Consider the following 19,046-nt stretch of genomic DNA (forward strand, 5'->3'; position numbering starts at 1 on the left):
TATTGAATATTTATATATTTATCTATTTCAATAAAAAAATATACAAATAAATATAATAAAATAGTAGAAATCAATAAAATAAAAACAAAACTATATAGTTGAATATACATACTAACCATAACAAAAATACGACAAATTTAAAGATTCACTTCAACATAATAAATAAAAGGATAAATCAAAAACTAATTGCTGAGCACATATCAATAGTAAAACATATAGCAAAATAAAATAAATAAATATTAAAGGAAGAACCAAATAAATAAAAAGTATAAAAATTAAAAGAAATTGAAAACATACATTAAAAGAATGATGATTTGGTATGTTATTTACAATTTCATTGATGTTTGAACATTAATAACGTTTAAACTACGAGGTTATTAAATTAGGTTAACTTTTTGGTTTACATACAAATTTTAAAAGTCCAAATAAATAAAGAATTTAATCCGATTGAATTTAAGCGAGTTACATATTATTCGAGTTACAAATAAATTTTCGGAACCCTCAAATAACCTAAAAAAAACACTTCCTCTAAAATATCTAAACTTTATGTCCCCTTACCATATCTTATCCTCAAAAACACTCCCTCCAACTCCAAGCAATGGGTAAAGAATTGTGTAAGGTGTAGTGGAATCAGGCATGCCAATGCTACATCAAATCTATGAACTGGAAAAAGTCTAATGATATATTATATTCTTATGGTTACTCTTTGTTCTATAGTTATTTTCCTTTTACTCTTAAGTGGTACTATAATAAGTGTCTTTCCTTTTTTAGCTCTCTCTTTCTTTCTCAAACTTAATTTTTTTTTGTTCAGACAACTTCTAGGAACTAGACACTATAGACACTACTCATGCCATCCACTAAAAGTTTACTTTCGAACTTCAAAAGATAATGGAGTGCAGCTACATTCTCCTCTTATCTCCATATCTATTCATATCAACAATTCCTTTATCTCATTTGTATTTATTTTTTTAAATAATAACCCTAACAAGATTAATTAGTTATTGGAATATAGGATCTCCAAAAAAAAAAAAAAAATTATAATAACCTTATCGCCTTCTTTTAATCTTATAGCAATCAAGGGTGGAAGGAGAGGGGACTGGAGGAGCCTGAGCCCTTCCAAACTCAAAAGAAATTTTAAATTTTTTTTTCTTTAATTTGATCCCCATAATTTTGAAAATTTTCTTTTAGCTCCCTCTAGGTTTGGAGTCGGATCCGCCGCTGATGGCATAAAATATTAATCAGATTAAAATTTATCTCTAAAATTAAGAAATTTCGAGATTGAACAACAAGTAAATTTAAATCAACTAAAGAGAATCGATCCAATGTGCATATCCAATTAATTGGGAGAAAATTCTCATAATAATATTGAAATTTAAATTTTTAATCCTCGTATATTACTAGATGAATTTTCAATCATTAGACTATTAATTATAACTATTCACTATGTTGAATTGTATGATAATTAATTATAAAATTTGATATGAACTATTTAAAAAGATGAAGAAGAGAATTTGTGTTTTCATGCTTTCATATTATTAATTTTTTTAAAATTAAAACATTCGATCATTAAACTATTAATCATATAATATAAGTCATTACATTAATTAAGTTGTAGGATAAATAATAAAGAGAAATTAAGTTGCATTTTCCCGAATTCAAATACTGATGAATCAAATAAATTATTATCATGATATAGTTGCATCTTCCAAGGGTATAAACTGTAAAGCAACAATAGCATCTAGAGAGCATTGATCAGTTAAAAAAAGCAATTTAGGGTCCAAAAAAGTATTAACAAAACCTACATATATACAGAGTTGAAAGTACAGAAGCTTGTAAGCTTATGTCTGTACAAATGTATATACAATGTTCATAAAAAGCTAATTTTAATAGGAAACATAACGAAGTGACTAAAAGCCTGATATTGCTATTGCTAGCTGCTCTCAATACTCAGCTTTCACGACTTTTTCATCAATAAAAGTCCTATGTCCCTTGAAACTCATTGACTCCTAGTGTACAGTGTAGTAATACTATGCATAGCCAGTTCATTGAACCGCTGGTTCTAGTTCACGTAACCGACGGTCTAAAATTTTTAAAATGTTAAATTTGAATCGCCCATTGAACCACCGGTTCCAGTCCGATTCCGGTGCGGTTCCGATGAACCGATGGTTCCGATCACGGTTTCTTGCGATATGTATATTTTTTAAAAAAAAAATCGGTTCTAACATTACATCTTTCTTTTGAAACTATTAATATGAGCTTAAAAAATATTAGTAAATTTTATTTTAAATAAATTTTAGAATGCTCATACTCATATAAGAATAAAATTAATTAATTTTACAAAATAATCAAATAAGTTATCACTTTATTTTATTTAAATATTATTAATTAAATAAATTATAAGAAAATTTTGAAAAATGCTTCAAAAAGAATGTAATTTTAAACTTAGTAAACAATTTAAAAAGGTGAAAAAAAAAAGGTTAAAAACAATATAAGTTTAGACTAAATATTTCTCTCTTTTTTTACCATTCTACTTTTTAGATTTTTAACTTTTAAAGTAAAGTTTATGTTAAAAAAAAAGTAAGTAAAGTATATCATTTAGTAAAATATTATTGAGACTTTTAGAGATATATAAATTAGGCTAAGTGATTATTATTTTGAAAAAAAATATATAAAAAAATATATAAAATTTTAACATAAACTTTTAAAGTAAAGTTTATGTTAAAAAAAAAGTAAGTAAAGTATATCATTTAGTAAAATATTATTGAGACTTTTAGAGATATATAAATTAGGCTAAGTGATTATTATTTTGAAAAAAAATATATAAAATTTTCGGTTCGAACTGGACCGGAACCGCCGGTTAACCGACGGTTCAGGTTCAAATTTTACCATTCACACAAACTTTAACCGGCCCTTGAACCGCTGATTCCGATTTAAAATTTTGAATCGACGGTTCCGATCCGATTTTAGTTCAAAAATTGAACCGGTGGCTATGCCTGTACTACTAAAATCCCTCCACCAACTTAAATTTTTTATAATTGAAAATTCAAGTATTAATCCATTTAATTAGCAGCCAGGTTGATTAATTAGCATTTGTTGTAAATAAAATATTTGCATCATTTTGCTATTAATTTAATGGTCGAATATTTGTTTAGTGTGCAAAATGTTGGAGAATTGAGCACTTAACCTTGTGATAATAGCTTATGCCAACAGATAGTGGTTTAGGAAAATTTGAGTTCGAACATGTCTTTCTATCATTTCCTCCTCTTATAACTAACTCTAGGAGAAAAAAAACAAAAACAACTAGGAAGTACAAGCAGTATTGATATTTAACTCTTGAATTTAATATTCAGACTTCCAGTGAGCAAATTTTGAAAAAAAAATGAAATTAGTTGGGGAATATTATAATAATTAAAAGAAATATATACAGGGTACATAGTCAACAAGTTTGGAGGGACACAATAACCCAACAGTTTTGGCTTTAAAGCAAAGAAGATCTCAAAATGGGACCAAACAGAATCTAAAAATACTTTTGCCCAAAACCCAAAAAGACTTTTCATGTTGACATTAACAAGTTAGTGTAGCTTAGAGAGCTAAAGCTGTCCTAATCATAAATATTAATTAGACATTTAATAATTTTTGTGTGTGATTAATAAGTAATTTTAGGTAATTAATAAAAATAGAGTCAACAAAATTACACAACAAGAGTTGCAATTGAAATGTGTCCCCGAAGTGGGACAGAGCAGTTGTGCATCAAATTATACCTTCCACTCAATCAACACCTCTCTTTCCATTATAAGTACAAAAACAAATGCTCTCTGTTATCATTTTTCCAAAGCCGAAAGGTGAGTCCCACTTATGTCCTCAACCAAAAAAATATGTAACAATAACGAGAAGAACAAGAAGAAGCTTAAAGCAATCAAATGAAAAGCTTAAAGCAAGGTCAAAATAATCATGCTCTAGACTCATTACTTGCATTAATTTTACTTAATTTATTATAATGTAATGTTGTTAAATTTATATCGATGATCGAATCAATCACCCAATATACTATATAGTCTGATCAAAAATAAATTACTTATATCAGGATAAATTGATTCGTAAAATGAGAAAAAATATCATATATGATCCGATCTGAAGAGTTGAGTTGTAATTGATAAAATTAAGAGAAAATTCACTTACTAACTCATTCAATATTCCCGTATAAACCCTTAAAATTATATATAGAGAGAGATTTTAGAAATATACTCATTTTAATAAAACATCGTTTTTTTATCGATTTGGTTCATAAGCAGATCCATAAGCCACGATGTCTAATAAATTCAATCTCAGATATATTACTCTTTAAAGTATTAGTTTGTGAGATGACAATCAAATGTGGTTTAATCCATCTTTTCACTTGCTTGAGGGATGAAAAATTTCGAGTTTGAGTACTTTCGACTACGAGTATTCTACTTTTATTGTGCAGTCCGCAGTAAATGAGTCTCTCAATGAATTAAAAGAAAAAAAGCATTAGTTTGTGAGATGATTACACTAAAATAGGAGTTGGGACATAATCTTGGATGATTATGATTATAGGACCTCTAATTAAACCCTTAAGCATGATTGAAAAAGCTAACATGTGAGACACTAACAATCATGTGATTAACAAAAGCATGTAGCTATATATAGAGAGTGTACTTAAAATTAAATTGAATTCAGAATTAATATTTTTGGAAAAGCAATATATGAAAGTGGTATATATAAATATAAGCTTTGATTATTGGTCATTAATTGACAAATCATTTCATTATCATCATCAGTAATTTAACTTGTAATTTAACCAACAAACTCTTTTGGAAATATCAAGCTGGACCCATCCAATTACAGCACGTCTCAATTTTATCCTCTTAAAAGGTGACAACGCATGTTGGTGCGTTTTTTTTTTTTTTTTGGCCTTTTGACACGAAAAATGCCTACACTCTATTCACCCTAATCTTTTAGAAATTTTCCTTGAGCCCATAAACCATGTGCATGAAGCAAATAATTGCTCACTCGTTTTCAAAATATAAATCGTTTTTTAAGTAATTATTTTATTTAAAAAAATAAATTGTCTTAAATATTTTAAGGAGTAATAATAATATTTTTTTAATATTACTCTTATTTACATTAGATACAGTAATTATCTTATCTTTACAAATTACTTTTAGTTTAAAATAAAAGGTAATTTGATCAAATTATTCATGATTTATTATAATTTATCAAATTAATTGTTTCTTTAATTCCGATATAAGAACCTTAAATGACTTATATTTTAGAATAAATGGAGTAACATATGTGCTAGAATTTATACAATAAATTATAGGATTTAAATTTGAATATAAAATTTATTGAAGTTCTACAAGTCATTTTTTTTATTCACATACGTGTCTCTATGCTCGGACAATGCATTTCATTCTCACTGAATCAACTCCGTCGGTTGATTTTCAAAAATCTTTTTTTTTTTTATGATTTCTATTCATAATTAAACTTGTTAGTTGTGACCACTTCATGCTATTCATAATTGATGTAATAATCTACAGCATTGAACCTCTGCCATAACAGGATTCTACATGTACACACAGTCCTTTTGCATTACAATAATGAAATGTGGACCTTCATATATAAAAAAATCAAGGTGTGCAATCTTCTCTTCATGCAGGCTGCCCTTTTAATTACCAGCAATCTTGCAATACAATTAATATTTGTTCTTCATGCACACATGAAAAAAGAAATGCAATTATTATTATTATCGTAAGACTTGTAAGTTAAGCAATATTGTATAAGAAGATAGACAGGTAGCTAGAGAAGTGATATGATTTGTTATATTAACTGTAATAAAACAGTAATTAATAGGAACTTTTTCTTCGAAGCCTGCTTTGAGTATATGATTATGCAGTAACTGTTCTTTCTCTTTTCAATGGCACGTAAATAAAGAAACTCAACCAACAAAGTTAGGCCTCCCATCCACCCAACGTAGTGTGAAATTAATCAAACTGATGTAAGATTTAGCTGTGCCACTACCATTTCCATTTCAATTATTAACTTGACTTATTATTATTATATGGTCTTTTTTCTTTTTTGGGTAAATGGTAGCACAATCTTTTTTTTTTTTTTTTTTTTTTTGGAATTCGAGATTTCTTTTTCTGGTTAATCAACGTTAAATGGCAATCATCTCTTTACCTAAATATAGAATGCATCTCTGTACTCATTGTATACGTTTCTTGAAAATGATCAGTAAATTCTCACTGAATCAGTTTTTCATACTAAATTGGTATTTTTTTTTCTCTGAGAAAATACTAAATTATATTTTTAATCATTGACTTATTTGATTATCCAAATAGGATTAAACAATTTGCAAAGAAAAAAAATTTATAATTTAACCTCTAGAATTTGATACATAATTACTTTAATTAGTAAGGATGGAAATTTCCCTTCCTTATCAATTTGGAGAAAAATTCTGGAAAATAATATTTTAAATGCATTGGACAACATGGGAGAGTACACTTTTAAAACAAAAAAAACAAATTCAATACACGTAAATTGGCCCAAAAATGCTCTTAAGACGAGTGAAAAAAAAATGAAGGCAGGAGTGTTTATATACACTTCTCCTAGAAGTATGTTAGTCAATTGTCAAAACTGTATGGAGTTCTTTTTTTTTTTGTTTTTTTCTCATTTTTTCTTTTCGAAAAGAAAAATTGCTTGGGCTGGCCCAGGTGCTTTGGACTTTGGAATTTTGATGGTGTAATGGCTAGGTATAGTCGGCAAAGGGAATTTTGGGCCTTGTCTATTGTCCATAAAATTCACTGAATGGGTCTGTACATTTCATGGAAATCTTTGAACGTATCTTGAACATGAGAAAGTTTATCTGGGTTAATGAGTCCATAAGATAATTAATTTGGGTCATCTATAAAGAATACTGTGAAAGGAGATCATGAATGATGCTTGAAGAAAGACAGGGCTGCAATTTTTTTTTCTTCTACGAGTATTTTCACGCTTAAACCATGATGTTATTTAGTAGTGCTTTCTTAATAATAGCGACTTCATATTGAATTCTTAATATTCCGGTTAAAATTATCGGGAAACACTGATGAGAAGTAACTTAAGTAGTAAGCTACACTTAATATCAATAGATGATTTCTACAAGTTTAGGGGTCCGATCAGTGGAAAAAATATTCAAAGAGAGGAAAAAAAAAAATATTTGTTTTAACATAATCGTTTTTTGGCCTGAAAGTGATTAGTCTCTTATTTAACCGTTAAATAGGAGTTGGAAGGACACCCTCGATAATACCAAAGAAAATATAGAATACTCATAATAATAAAACAAAGAAAAATAGAAATTGCCATATAATTACCTCTTGGTAAAAGGTAGGGATGATCATGAATCTAGTTGGAGTTGGATTTTACAATCTCCATACCTGACTTGGTAGCAAAAACAATATCCATCATAGAGTAATTGCCTCGCATTAGATCGAATGGATTCAAATTTAAATCAGGATTGGATCAGACCAGTATATAGTTAATATACAGAAAATCACTAAAAAGAATTTACTTTTTATATAAAAAGAGAAAAAGATTAATCGGATCAAATTCGAATTGGCTCGAGTCAGATTAATAGATATTCGTACATGATACATTTATAAATATATCGAGTTTTATCCTGTAGATTTAGATTGGGTGGAACTCATCCCTAGCAAAAGTTCTATCTTAATTAGACATATCCAGTTAATACACAACTGGACTTACTAACTAAAAGGGCTTATATTAGGGTTTAGTTCTATATGTGTTTTTGTTAATTTTCCTTTGATTGTTTTAAAAATTTTGAAGGCCATAGGAAAAGCATAGTTGGGTCAATAGCATATGCATTTCATTTTATCCTCTTAATCCATTAAAATAAAACAAAATAAAAAATATATATATATTAAAAGGAATCTCATGAAAGGAACTACTGAGTATGTTTTTGGTTGACGCCATGAAATTCCATGTATAATTAATTTTGTTGGTATATGCAAATCTATACGATTAGGAAACTTCCTATTGAGCCCTTGGAATTGTACGTATTGGATACGGCCAAAAAACAAAATACAAGGGAACTGCAATTTTTTTATTTTTAGCGAGAGCCAGAAAATTTGGCCATTGGGTTAATTCCAAGTTTAATATTGCACATTTTCATTTTTTTTTATAAAAAAGGGTTAAAATTGTAGATTTAGTTACTTTATTATTATTATTCAATTTATGATTTAACTCCCATTACATGTAATTTTATTATTTTGATTATGTTATTTAGTCTTTTTTTTCTTTCTTTTGCTTATATGAAATTAAACAAATCTTGATAAAAAAAAAAAAGAAAAAGGAATTAAACAAATCAAAATATAATATAAAATAATAAAATACATTAATCATGCTAACTTTTATAATTCCCACTAAATTAATAAAAATATTTATACCTAAAGACACTTGACTTCAAACACTCACCTACTTAAAAAAATAATATAAATAAAAATACCAATCACATCATGTATTAACGTCTAGTTGGATTGAATCCAATTTTATTATTGCCATATAACTTGCCTTTATATATGCTATTATTTTTATAAATTATTATGTCTCATTTGCATTATTATGCCATTATTGGAATCCCAGTTTATCAGTGGAACTTAATTAACCGATTAAATGATACATTATGTTAAACATATATAGATGCAATGTCCGATAAGTCTCTCTTTTTCCCCAATCCTCAAATCTTAAATTGATAACTGCTTTTTTTTTTTTTTTTTTTTAAATTGTAGTTAGATGGTTAAAGTTTGGGACTCAAAGTTAACTTGAGTTAATATTAAGTTAATAAATTCATTTGGAAGTTTTGCATGGACTGAAAGAGCTACACAATGAGTATAATCCTCCCATTCGATGAAAGTAACTGTTGTCGAAAAGATTCGAACTCAATACCTTACATAGGTGAAAAGACCGATCAGACCACCGTTTGATTGACACTTTGTACAATAATATTTGCAAAATAAAAATAAATTATATTGAGAATACACTAAATTTTGTACTTAATTATCAATTAATCACATTTCAATCACTAAAGTGATTATTTTGCAAAAAGATCTCAAAATGACAGGATGTGATATGATGTATATTACTTGGATTATTGCATTGCCAAATTGTGGTTCATATAATTAAAATCAGTGGGCCTCACCTATACAAGTTGGGGTTTCTATTTGTGAATCCTCACCATTAAGAATAATCTAGCATTAGATAAACACTTTTGGTATGGAGAAAAAAATCAGATAAGGTTAACAAAGATAGATAATGTTTTATGTTTCAATTTTAAATTTTAGAGACAATTTTGTAATCAAATTAATGCCCACTAGGTGGCAACATATTAAAAATATAAGAAAAGTAATACAAAAATATTAAATAAATATTATATTTTAAATGTATCATGATATATATATATTTTTTTAATATTGAAAAGGACATTCAAACGAGGATCTATTAGCAGATTATATATGCGCATACCATTAAATTTGTCTTGGTGTGCATCTTTGTTCAATAAGAAGCATTATGTAGCCTTGATGTTTTGAAAATAGCAATGACAGTTTAAACCACATTATTATGACTTTTTCTTAGAATATTACTATGCGGTTGGCCTAAATTATAAAAATATCCTAATTTTTTGAATTTGTTGGAAATTTACCCGGAAAGCAAATTGCTTCCTAAAATAAAATTAAAGCTCAAACATCAAGTTAGAGTACTCTAATCTTGTCAATCTATTGTAATCCCACCCTAAAAGTAAATTAAAGGTTTTGATTAAAATAATATAAAAGCAGACCCACATATAACCAAACATTGGTTAAATGAAATTTACCCTTTGAAATCAAAGGGATACAACTTACAAGTGTTGTAATCTAAATATTCTTGCACCAAAACAGAAAAAAAAAAAAAAAAAGATACTGTGTCTTTGATTTTAGAATTAAACTAATTTTATGTGTTAAATATAATTGACTAATTATAATACTAAATAATTAATAAAATATTAAATGATAATTTATACAGCTTTTAATAATATGATAACTTACTTAATCAATGATATAAATAGTTTATTTTTATATTAATTCTAAAATAAGTCACATTAATAAATTTCACTGATGACTATTTATTGACTTTTATTTTTTCAATCTTTATAGATTCTACCTATTTACTAATTTTCACTTTTACATTCAAAATCATTGTTGCTTTGTCTGCTATTTATTTATTTTTATTCATATCTTTTTTAATATAATAATATAAATTTCAATGACAATGATAATGGTCTCATTAACATAATTTCGTACTGCTACTATTTATTCAATTTTTTTAAACATGTGTAGCACGAATATACTGCTAATCATTAATAATAAGAGGTACTAAGCTCATACTAATCTTAAAGATAAGGACGATAATAAATTGCTTCATCGTCTGTTTTTACTTAACCATCATCGAATTGGGTTGGCATCCTAATGGATTATACTTCAGTACATTGGATATACCGACCAAATTAATAAAAATAAATTTTAAAAAATTATTTTTATTTTTTTTTCAGTATATAATCAGAAATTAATCAGGTGTGGAAGAGTCCATCCCCATTTTAATATAATGTCTTTAAAATATTCAAATCAAATGACACGTGTATGATCCCCATTCATTCAATTATATAAAAAATATTCCTTCCAATGTACGCCCATTAGAAGCATTAACCAAATAGATAAATATCACAATCACTTACCAAAAACAACATAAATCATTATGCTCCAAATTATTTACGAAGTGGACAACTTCGACAACTGGCTTTTGCTTTCGCTCGCTAAACCTTTTTTTCCCAAAAATGCCCTTGTCATTCTCAAATAACCCCGTAAATATTCAATGGAAAAGATGTAATTTTCTGGGAGACTATGGTCCATTTGGTCCATGAAAAACTTGCTCTGCTATATAAAAGATTTTTATTTATCATTTTTTTAACAGATAACAGTGCACTCTGTATCGTTTGCTTTAGCGTGAAAGCGAAGTCATAAGGACAAATGTCTCTGTTTCTGATGTCACTCTCTCTTTGAAATTTCCGTTTGATATTTCCTTCTACAGTTGCTTTCTGAAGAACCAGTTCCAGAAAATTCAAAGTGAGGGAGAGAGAAATTTGGAGGGGATTTCAATTCTCTGCAATTGGAATTTGCTAGCCATGTTGGTTCAAAGAACAGTGATAATGAGCTGGAGGAGAGTGGCTAAGTCTTTACTGGCCGTCGTAGCCCATTCCCTACTTTTTTCATTCACGCTGTTGCTTGCTCTCAGGCTTGACCGTGCAGTGTCTTGCTCGTGGTGGTCCGTTTATTTTCTTGCTTACTTATTTCTATTTTTCTCCTCTTCTATTAGTGTTTGATTGCTGAGAAAGTGGATTTTTTATTTTTTTGATTTCGGTTTGCTGTTAAAGGAGAAAGCTCAAAACTCTATTCTGTTTGTGGCATTTTGTTGAATACCCATCTCGTGAAATTTCAATTTTATTTATTTTGAATTTGGAAAGTGTAACAAAAACTGTTGCGGCTTGAAACTAGAAATTTGTGGGTTTTTGATAAAACTGAGGGCTTTCTATGCTCACTGGGATTATGCATTCTGAAACGTTATTGATTGTTGCTTTCTTTATCTAAAATGTCATGCTAAATTAAAATTTATTCTGGAAGTATTTCAATGTAAACTCCTTTTGTTATTACAAGTAATTTATTATTATCTTTTATGTTGATATTTCGGTTTGAAGACAAGCATAATAAAATTTTTACTTTATTAGGTCAGATTGAACTAAACAAATTGTACTCACTATACAATTCCCAGGAGAACTGTAATGTGATATCCCTGCTAGACATTTAGCTCTAATCCACCAAATACCTCGTTAGTAATGGCTTGATATTGACAGCAGGTGTCAGTTGTGAATTTTAGAAGGGACAAGATGAAACTTAATTAGCTAATGTGCTTACCACCAATGTGTTTGGATTTGAAATGTATAGTGCTTGATTAACCACATTGGTTGTCATTTCAAGGTTTTTTTTTTTTTTTTGGGTGGGGGTGGGGGGTGTGGGGGAGGGTCTTTTTACTCTTGCAATTATGATACCATAGTAAAGCATAAGTTTTGAGTTTACACGAACCACTTACTGCATTGCATACAACTTTTTTTGGATGAATGCTGGTGCTCATAGTTGAATACAAGCCTCTGTCTTTTTCCTTTCCATCCTTTTCTTCCAACTTTTTCCCTTTAAAATTTATATTTACTGTCTTTGTGAGCTGGCCAATGAAAAGCAAGAAAATGTAATCTCTCTGTGCAAATTAGTTGCAGCTGTAATCATTTTGATGGCATCCTTGTTTCAAGGTGATGATCTGTTAAGTTAATAAATACTAGTTTTGTGGTCTTGTTTGATCATGCAGGTTTATTTTTGCACCTCTGTGGCTATTTCATGCAGTTGTAGCACGTGGCCGATTTTCTTTACCTGCTCCATCAATGCCTAATGATCGCCGTGTATGAGTTTCTAATTTATTATCATCTTTCTCATGTTGATAATTTATTATATTGTTCTTCAGAAATCTGAATTTGGATTTTTGATCTATTATAACATTCTTTTTCTTTACAGTGGGCACCATCTCATGCTGTCTTGGCAACTCCATTGCTTATTGCTTTTGAGCTACTCCTTTGTATACGTCTAGAGAACAGTTATGGTGAGTGGAAAATCTATAACAACACACCCTGAATTATAATTATCTTTTTTGAATTCTTTTTCTTTCATTTCCGTTTGTATTCAAGCATGTAAATAAGAGCCAAATTATTTAGATGACCCATTTTTCTCCATTATTGCCAATGAGCTTCACAAAGTGTCCTCATACCAGTGGCGGAGCAAGAATCAAACTTGGGGAGGTGGGGGGCAAAAAAAAAATTTCTTCAAGGCAAAAATAAATGAACTTTTGGCGATAGGGGAAGCAGTGGCCATCCCCTCCCTCCGGCTCTGAGTAATACTATTTTTTTGAGAGAAAAAGATTAGAGTAATTTGATGTGTTCAAACCTTGTCAATTTATTTTGCTTATTGGCTTGAATTTGTGGTAGTTGTCAACTTGAAGATTGTTTTTCTCCCGTTGTTGGCATTTGAAGCAGCAATCTTGATTGATAATATAAGGTATCATTAAGTTTTTCTTTTTCTTTTTTTTTTTTTTTTTTTTTTTTTTTTTTTGTTTGCTTCACTAAACACTGGTGAATTTCATTCTTCTAATGCACAGAATTAACATCTTATACTGTGAATTGTTTTGATTTGAATTATAGATTGTTCACTACTTCACTTACAGTGTATTTTTGCTTCTTTGTACCGGTTCACCAATTTGTTATATCACTTTGTCTCATATAAGGAACAACAAGGATAGGCATAAATGAAATGCGTTTTATAGATATAGGGCAGCTGAGTCAAGCAAGTCTATAGTGCAACCAGTTAAGCAAGATTAAAACTATTTACTTATTTTTCCTTATTATGTCAGCTGTTACAAGTTGTTATTTTTATTGTTTTTCTGTGTTTATTGTTTTGTTATGTTAAGTAGTAGAGTAGTTACTGCTTTACTAGCTTGTGCATGAATTCTGAAATATGGAATGGAAAAGCAAGCGTTAATTCAGTTTACTATTGAGATTGAAGAGTTGTCTTTCAACAAGCTCTTAATCTTTAATTGTTCAGCTTAGGTAAAAGGGAAAAATTTTTCAGTAAATAACAGTTTCATGGATAGGGAACTATACTAGCAACCTACCTAATTTTATTGTAGAAAATTTCAGGATCAATCTTGGACCATGCAAATGCAGACGTCCTACTTGATTGGGTTATGTTACTTTGCTTACAGGAGGCTTAGCTGTTATTTCAGTTATAAATCTTGGGCTTGAGAGGAAAATATCGCAAGCATTACATGTTAATTCTGAAAAGTAAAAGGCAAGGCCTATGCCTTGGGGCCATTTGGATGTGCTGTTGGGAGCCGTCATTTGGTTTTTGGGTTCCAACCATTGGCTAAGGGTATTTGGTTAATCCTGCAGTTGGAGGTTCAAAATTATAATTGAATTGTTGAAAGTTGATGCTAAGGGTATTTGGTTAATCCTGCAGTTGGAGGTTCAAAATTATAATTGAATTGTTGAAAGTTGATGCTTCTAGCTGTTAGTATTTGGCCCTCCAACTACTAGTTACTAACCATCAACAGCTAATCACAACTGCTGAAACAAAATAGCCCTCAAGTTTCTATTAGGCGTCCAGCTTTACAAATGCTAGAAAAGGAAGGTAATGGAGGTGAATAAAAAGAAGAAAAGTGAATGAATGTTATGATTTTTCATTTTAGAAATCATCAGTAAATTAGATATAATTTTGTTTTTCCCCTGTTTTTCTTTCAATAATTTTATATCAACTAATGTTCTTCTGTTGATTGTGATGTATATATGGTGATGTGGAAATTGACTTTTAAACAAAATCTTGATATGATGACACAACATTCAGTGAGTTCAGCCTTGATTAGTTTTTTTCAATTTGAATGTATTCTTTCAATGTAACTAGGAATTGGGCATTCAGCATGGAACCCAGTGCCTTGAGCAACAAGAGATCTTATCGCATTAAGTATGCCTTTTGTTTTTGACAGCATTGGTTCTTATTATTGTAGCCTGAAATCTTACACGATCCAATTAGTTATGAATGTTCTAAAAGTGGTAAAAGAAGCTTGGTGTTATCATTATCCAAAATGATATTGCATTACATTACATGAAACATCCAGCGTAAAGGGGGTTGTTTGAAGGGGAACAGTCTTAAACTCTTCTGCGTGGAAGGATAGAATTCTTGGGTTAAATCATACTTCTGAGTAAAACTCAGTTTAGCAAATGATTTTCATGGCTTTTTAAGCATCTTTTGATATTCTTTTAACTATAGGATGTGTAGAGCTTTAATGCCTGGAGATGAAGAAAGCATGAGTGATGAAGCAATATGGGAGACTCTTCCTGTAAGTTAAGAAATCTCTTAATCTAAGTATTGTTTTGAGATGTATATGCTACACTGTGGTAAGCAATCAGTACTAGTGATGCTTATTATCAGTTTCTCAATCAATCAAATTCGAGCAATTATGCTTCTTTGGAGGTGCAATCAAACTAATTCTGATGCCTATTGGAACCTCAAGTATGATGCTTTAGGAAGTTTAGTTGGGAAGCTAAAAACTTTTATATTCTACTGTTCATGGATGCCTAACCAGCATGAATAACAGCCTCAAAATCTTCTATTTCTTGTTTAAGTTGCTTCTTCGATTTTACTTTTACATTTTTTTTATTGTCCAGCCAAATCTCTATTCCTTTAAGCTTTTTAAATAAACACAAGATCTTTCCTAAATAACCAAACTTGCAAAGTGTGAAATCACCAAAGTTTTTTATTGTTCCCCTTTTACCAGCTAGAAAACAAAGGGAAACTACATGTTAAAAGTTAGCCTGGTAAAAAATTGTGATTGTTATGATGGGACATGTTTCTATGAAATTTTGTCAGGAATATACTTTGCTAGCAATATGAATGTTTTTTTTATCCTTGCTATGAATGTTGATACCATATTTTTAATCTTTGGTTTCTAGCACTTTTGGGTTGCAATATCTATGGTCTTCTTCATGGCTGCAACAATATTCACTCTTCTTAAGCTATGTGGTAAAGTTTTTTGTATTTCTATTGAGCAACAGTTTTCTGTATTCTAGTCACATGCTTTTACTTTTTGTAATTGTTCCCAATTTTCATTTCTTTGAACTTTGTTTTATTGGATAATCAATTCCATTGTATGATTGTCTCTTTCATCCAATATATGTCAACTCAATACACATTACTACCTTGAAATCCAAGGAATACTCGATGCTGGAACTTTGGACATGAGGTGGTTATCCTGTTGGTTCTTTTTGTCCAATTCTTGACCATGTTTTCATTTTTAATTTTTTGAGGTTTTTTTGTTTTTGTTTTTGTTTTTTTTTTTTTCTTTTTGTTGTTGGGGGGGGGGGGGGGGGTTGGCGGGGTGGTTGCACATATACATTACTTTGAAGATGGAAATTATCCTATAGATATGAATTCATACCTGTTCAAAATGAAGGGGCAGTAAGAGGAAAACTGTGAAATGCAAAAGTTGGGGACGGCACCTTTTGAGCTCTGCAGCAATAGCATAAAAAACCTTTTGATCTTTATTCTTTTGAGTTAAATTGTTTGACCAACCATTTGGGCTGCACCAGGTACATAGCTATACCACTCCACCCTGGTGACACCTTTTCTTTGGTATGCAGGTGATGTGGCAGCTCTTGGATGGTGGGACTTGTTTATAAATTATGGGTAATGATTATTATTATTATTATTATTATTATTATTACATTAATCTTTGATGATTTGCATATTGATATCGGTTTTCAGCTCCTGCACTTGCTGAAAAACGTTTTTCATTGCAGAATTGCAGAATGCTTTGCCTTTCTTGTTTGTACAAGGTGGTACAATCCAGCAATTCATAGGCATTCACATATTGGAGGGCCTGGTTCTTCAATGTCCATCAGATATATCGAGTGGAATAGAGGCTTGGTAGTTTCTTCAGATGAAGACCGGCATCAGAGCAACAGAATATGCAATCTGCAGGACATTGGCGGACATTTTATGAAAATTCCTTTTATTGGTTTCCAGATCATGCTTTTTATGCGCTTAGAGGTGCTAGAAGCTCTCAAAAGTGACTTTATTGATAATTTTTAATCCTCCTCCCAAGTTCAACTCATATACAAAATGCACTTTCTTTTGCACAATTTCAGGGTACACCTCCTGATGCTGAACATATTCCATTTCCGGTTCTTTTCGCTCCACTTTTGCTGATACAAGGAGCTGGGGTCTTGTTTGCTATTTATAGATTGGTAGAGAAAATCGTTATTTTACTACGTGGTGGATCTGGTTCTACTAGATACTTAACTATTGCATCCAAAGTTTGTGATTTTCTTGGGTTTTTGCACCATGGATCAAGGTAATGGTTTTGGTTGTTAAAACTTGGATGACCTTTAGTAATCTCTTCTTATCTTGCATGGATTATGATTAAAATCTTACTGCTATCTAGCTGTACTTATTGCTTAGGTTTCATTCTTATCAACAGGTTAATGGGTTGGTGGTCAATTGATGAAGGAAGCAGAGAGGAGCAGGCAAGACTGTATTATCCTGGATGTTCAGGGTATGTTTCATGTACTGTTGTTTACTTTCAGTTTGAATTTTTTTCATCAAGTTAGGATCATTTCTCTTTGCTTGGCTGCATGAGTGAGCACAAACGAACATCATAGTTTCTCTTGAAGTTGTTTATGGTACTTGCTAATCTTGCCATGCAAAGCATAGTTCACCTGCACACAATTGAGCTTCAACTGAATGTGTTGTTTGCTTCATTTTTGCTTGTAACTTTCAGACTAAAAAGATAGGAATGAGTTTTATCTGTCTGATTCTCCTTTTATCCTTATTATTCAGCTATAATACATTCTCACCAGATGTCGTGAAGAAGATGCCTAAATCTGAACTTGTTGAGGAGGTTTATTTGTATCATTCTCTCCATCAGCAAATTTCTGTGCTTTACATACTCACTTTAAAGAAATTTAAATCTTTAATTATTTTGGTAACAGATTTGGAGATTGCAAGCTGCATTAGGTGAGCAAACAGAAATCACAAAGTTTAGCCAGCAGGAGTGTGAAAGACTTCAAAATGTATTAATCCAACATAAGAGCTAGTTTTTCATTTTTATTCTTTTCTATGCTTTTGGTGCTGTTTTACTGACCCAATGAATCCACCAGGAAAAAATCCTATGCAGAGTTTGCTTTGAGGATCAAATTAATGTTGTGCTGCTTCCGTGCAGGCATCATGTCCTTTGCAGGTACATAGATCTGCCCTTATACTGCAAATATACTCACTTTTGCAACATTCATTAGTGGATTAGCAAATATTCTGAAATATTTGTCTCCCTCAGGGGAAACCATCTTTAGTACATGAATTCTATCCTATTCGATAATATGCCTTCCCAATAAAAATGTTGGACCTTACTAGTCATAGGCAGAGTGAGAGGGTGGTCGAGGGAAGATCAAAGTTCTTGCTTGCACAACTAGGGCTGTGATTTTTCCATGCGCTCTATTCATTTTTTTTATTATCTAAGTGAGGGGTTCGTCAAGGGAAGATAAAAGTTCTTGCTTGTGCAACTAGGGCTGTGATTTTCCCACTCGCTTTATGCATTTTTTTTTCTGTTATATAAGATTTCCTGTTTGTTTTCATTTGAAACTTAGTGAAATTTAAATGTTATATGTGTGGATCCTTTTGCTGATACATTTGTCAATTCCAGCACTTGCTGTGAGAAGTGTAAGAAGTGCCCTATCTGCCGTGTCACAATCGAAGAGCGACTGCCTGTATACGATGTGTAGTTCAATTATATCCACAAGATGGCTAGAAAGCTTCCTTGCTGCTTATATGTTTTTGGATGAAGCATGCAAAGAGAAGATGACAATTGTGTGGGGTTATCTGATAGCACAGGGGAACCGCATCAAGCTTTGGAAACCATTATCAAGTTTGTGAAATTGTCACCAAGTGTTTGAACCATTGTCCGGGGAAAATTCTTCCTGTGATTTCCAGTTCAAGAACATTGATATTTTCAACAACACGTTTTGTATTACAATAGCACATTCTGTCTGTTCCATAAATATCTGTCATTAGTTGTATTCTTTCGCTGAAATCTGAGATTGGTACTCACTTCCATTAGTTGTACACTCCATTAGGATATTGGCTCATAACTTGTATTGTTTTGCCTCTTATCAGAAACTGAAAAACCCAATTCATAAACTCAAAAGAAATTTAATTTTAACAATGCATAGTTACCATTTTGTGTCTAACGTGGTTTGTTGAATAAATGCTTTTTTGATATTGGGATTGAGCTGGGATTTGATAAAACTATATTTACAGTATTTGACGATTACAAACAATGGTTTTTAAGAAACAAAA

The 19,046-nt window shown here is 30.5% G+C and overlaps 1 protein-coding gene across 4 annotated transcripts; it reads left to right on the forward strand.

The window, feature by feature from the left end:
- Positions 1 to 11,009: 11,009 nt before the first annotated feature.
- LOC105641975 (Transmembrane Fragile-X-F-associated protein) lies at positions 11,010 to 18,937 on the forward strand. Of its 4 annotated transcripts, XM_012226632.3 has the most exons (14): positions 11,011 to 11,370; positions 12,463 to 12,553; positions 12,666 to 12,750; positions 13,133 to 13,202; positions 14,967 to 15,036; positions 15,650 to 15,719; positions 16,337 to 16,382; positions 16,496 to 16,745; positions 16,844 to 17,049; positions 17,176 to 17,250; positions 17,535 to 17,595; positions 17,687 to 17,767; positions 17,855 to 17,934; positions 18,394 to 18,937. In XM_012226632.3, exons 1-14 carry the CDS (start codon positions 11,231 to 11,233, stop codon positions 18,470 to 18,472), a joined length of 1,404 nt encoding a protein of 467 aa, XP_012082022.1. In that variant the 5' UTR covers positions 11,011 to 11,230; the 3' UTR covers positions 18,473 to 18,937. The 4 variants fall into 4 exon arrangements, 3 of the variants coding, with proteins under 3 accessions (XP_020538107.1, XP_012082022.1, XP_012082023.1); XR_002285353.3 differs by lacking the exon at positions 18,394 to 18,937 and having other exon boundaries at positions 11,010 to 11,370; positions 17,535 to 17,603; XM_020682448.2 differs by lacking the exons at positions 17,855 to 17,934; positions 18,394 to 18,937 and having other exon boundaries at positions 11,010 to 11,370; positions 17,535 to 17,603; positions 17,687 to 17,768.
- Positions 18,938 to 19,046: the final 109 nt, after the last annotated feature.

The sequence above is a fragment of the Jatropha curcas genome, chromosome 10 (assembly GCF_041381405.1).
Source record: "Jatropha curcas cultivar XTBG-Jc1 chromosome 10, XTBG_Jcur_1.0, whole genome shotgun sequence".
NCBI lineage: Eukaryota > Viridiplantae > Streptophyta > Magnoliopsida > Malpighiales > Euphorbiaceae > Jatropha > Jatropha curcas.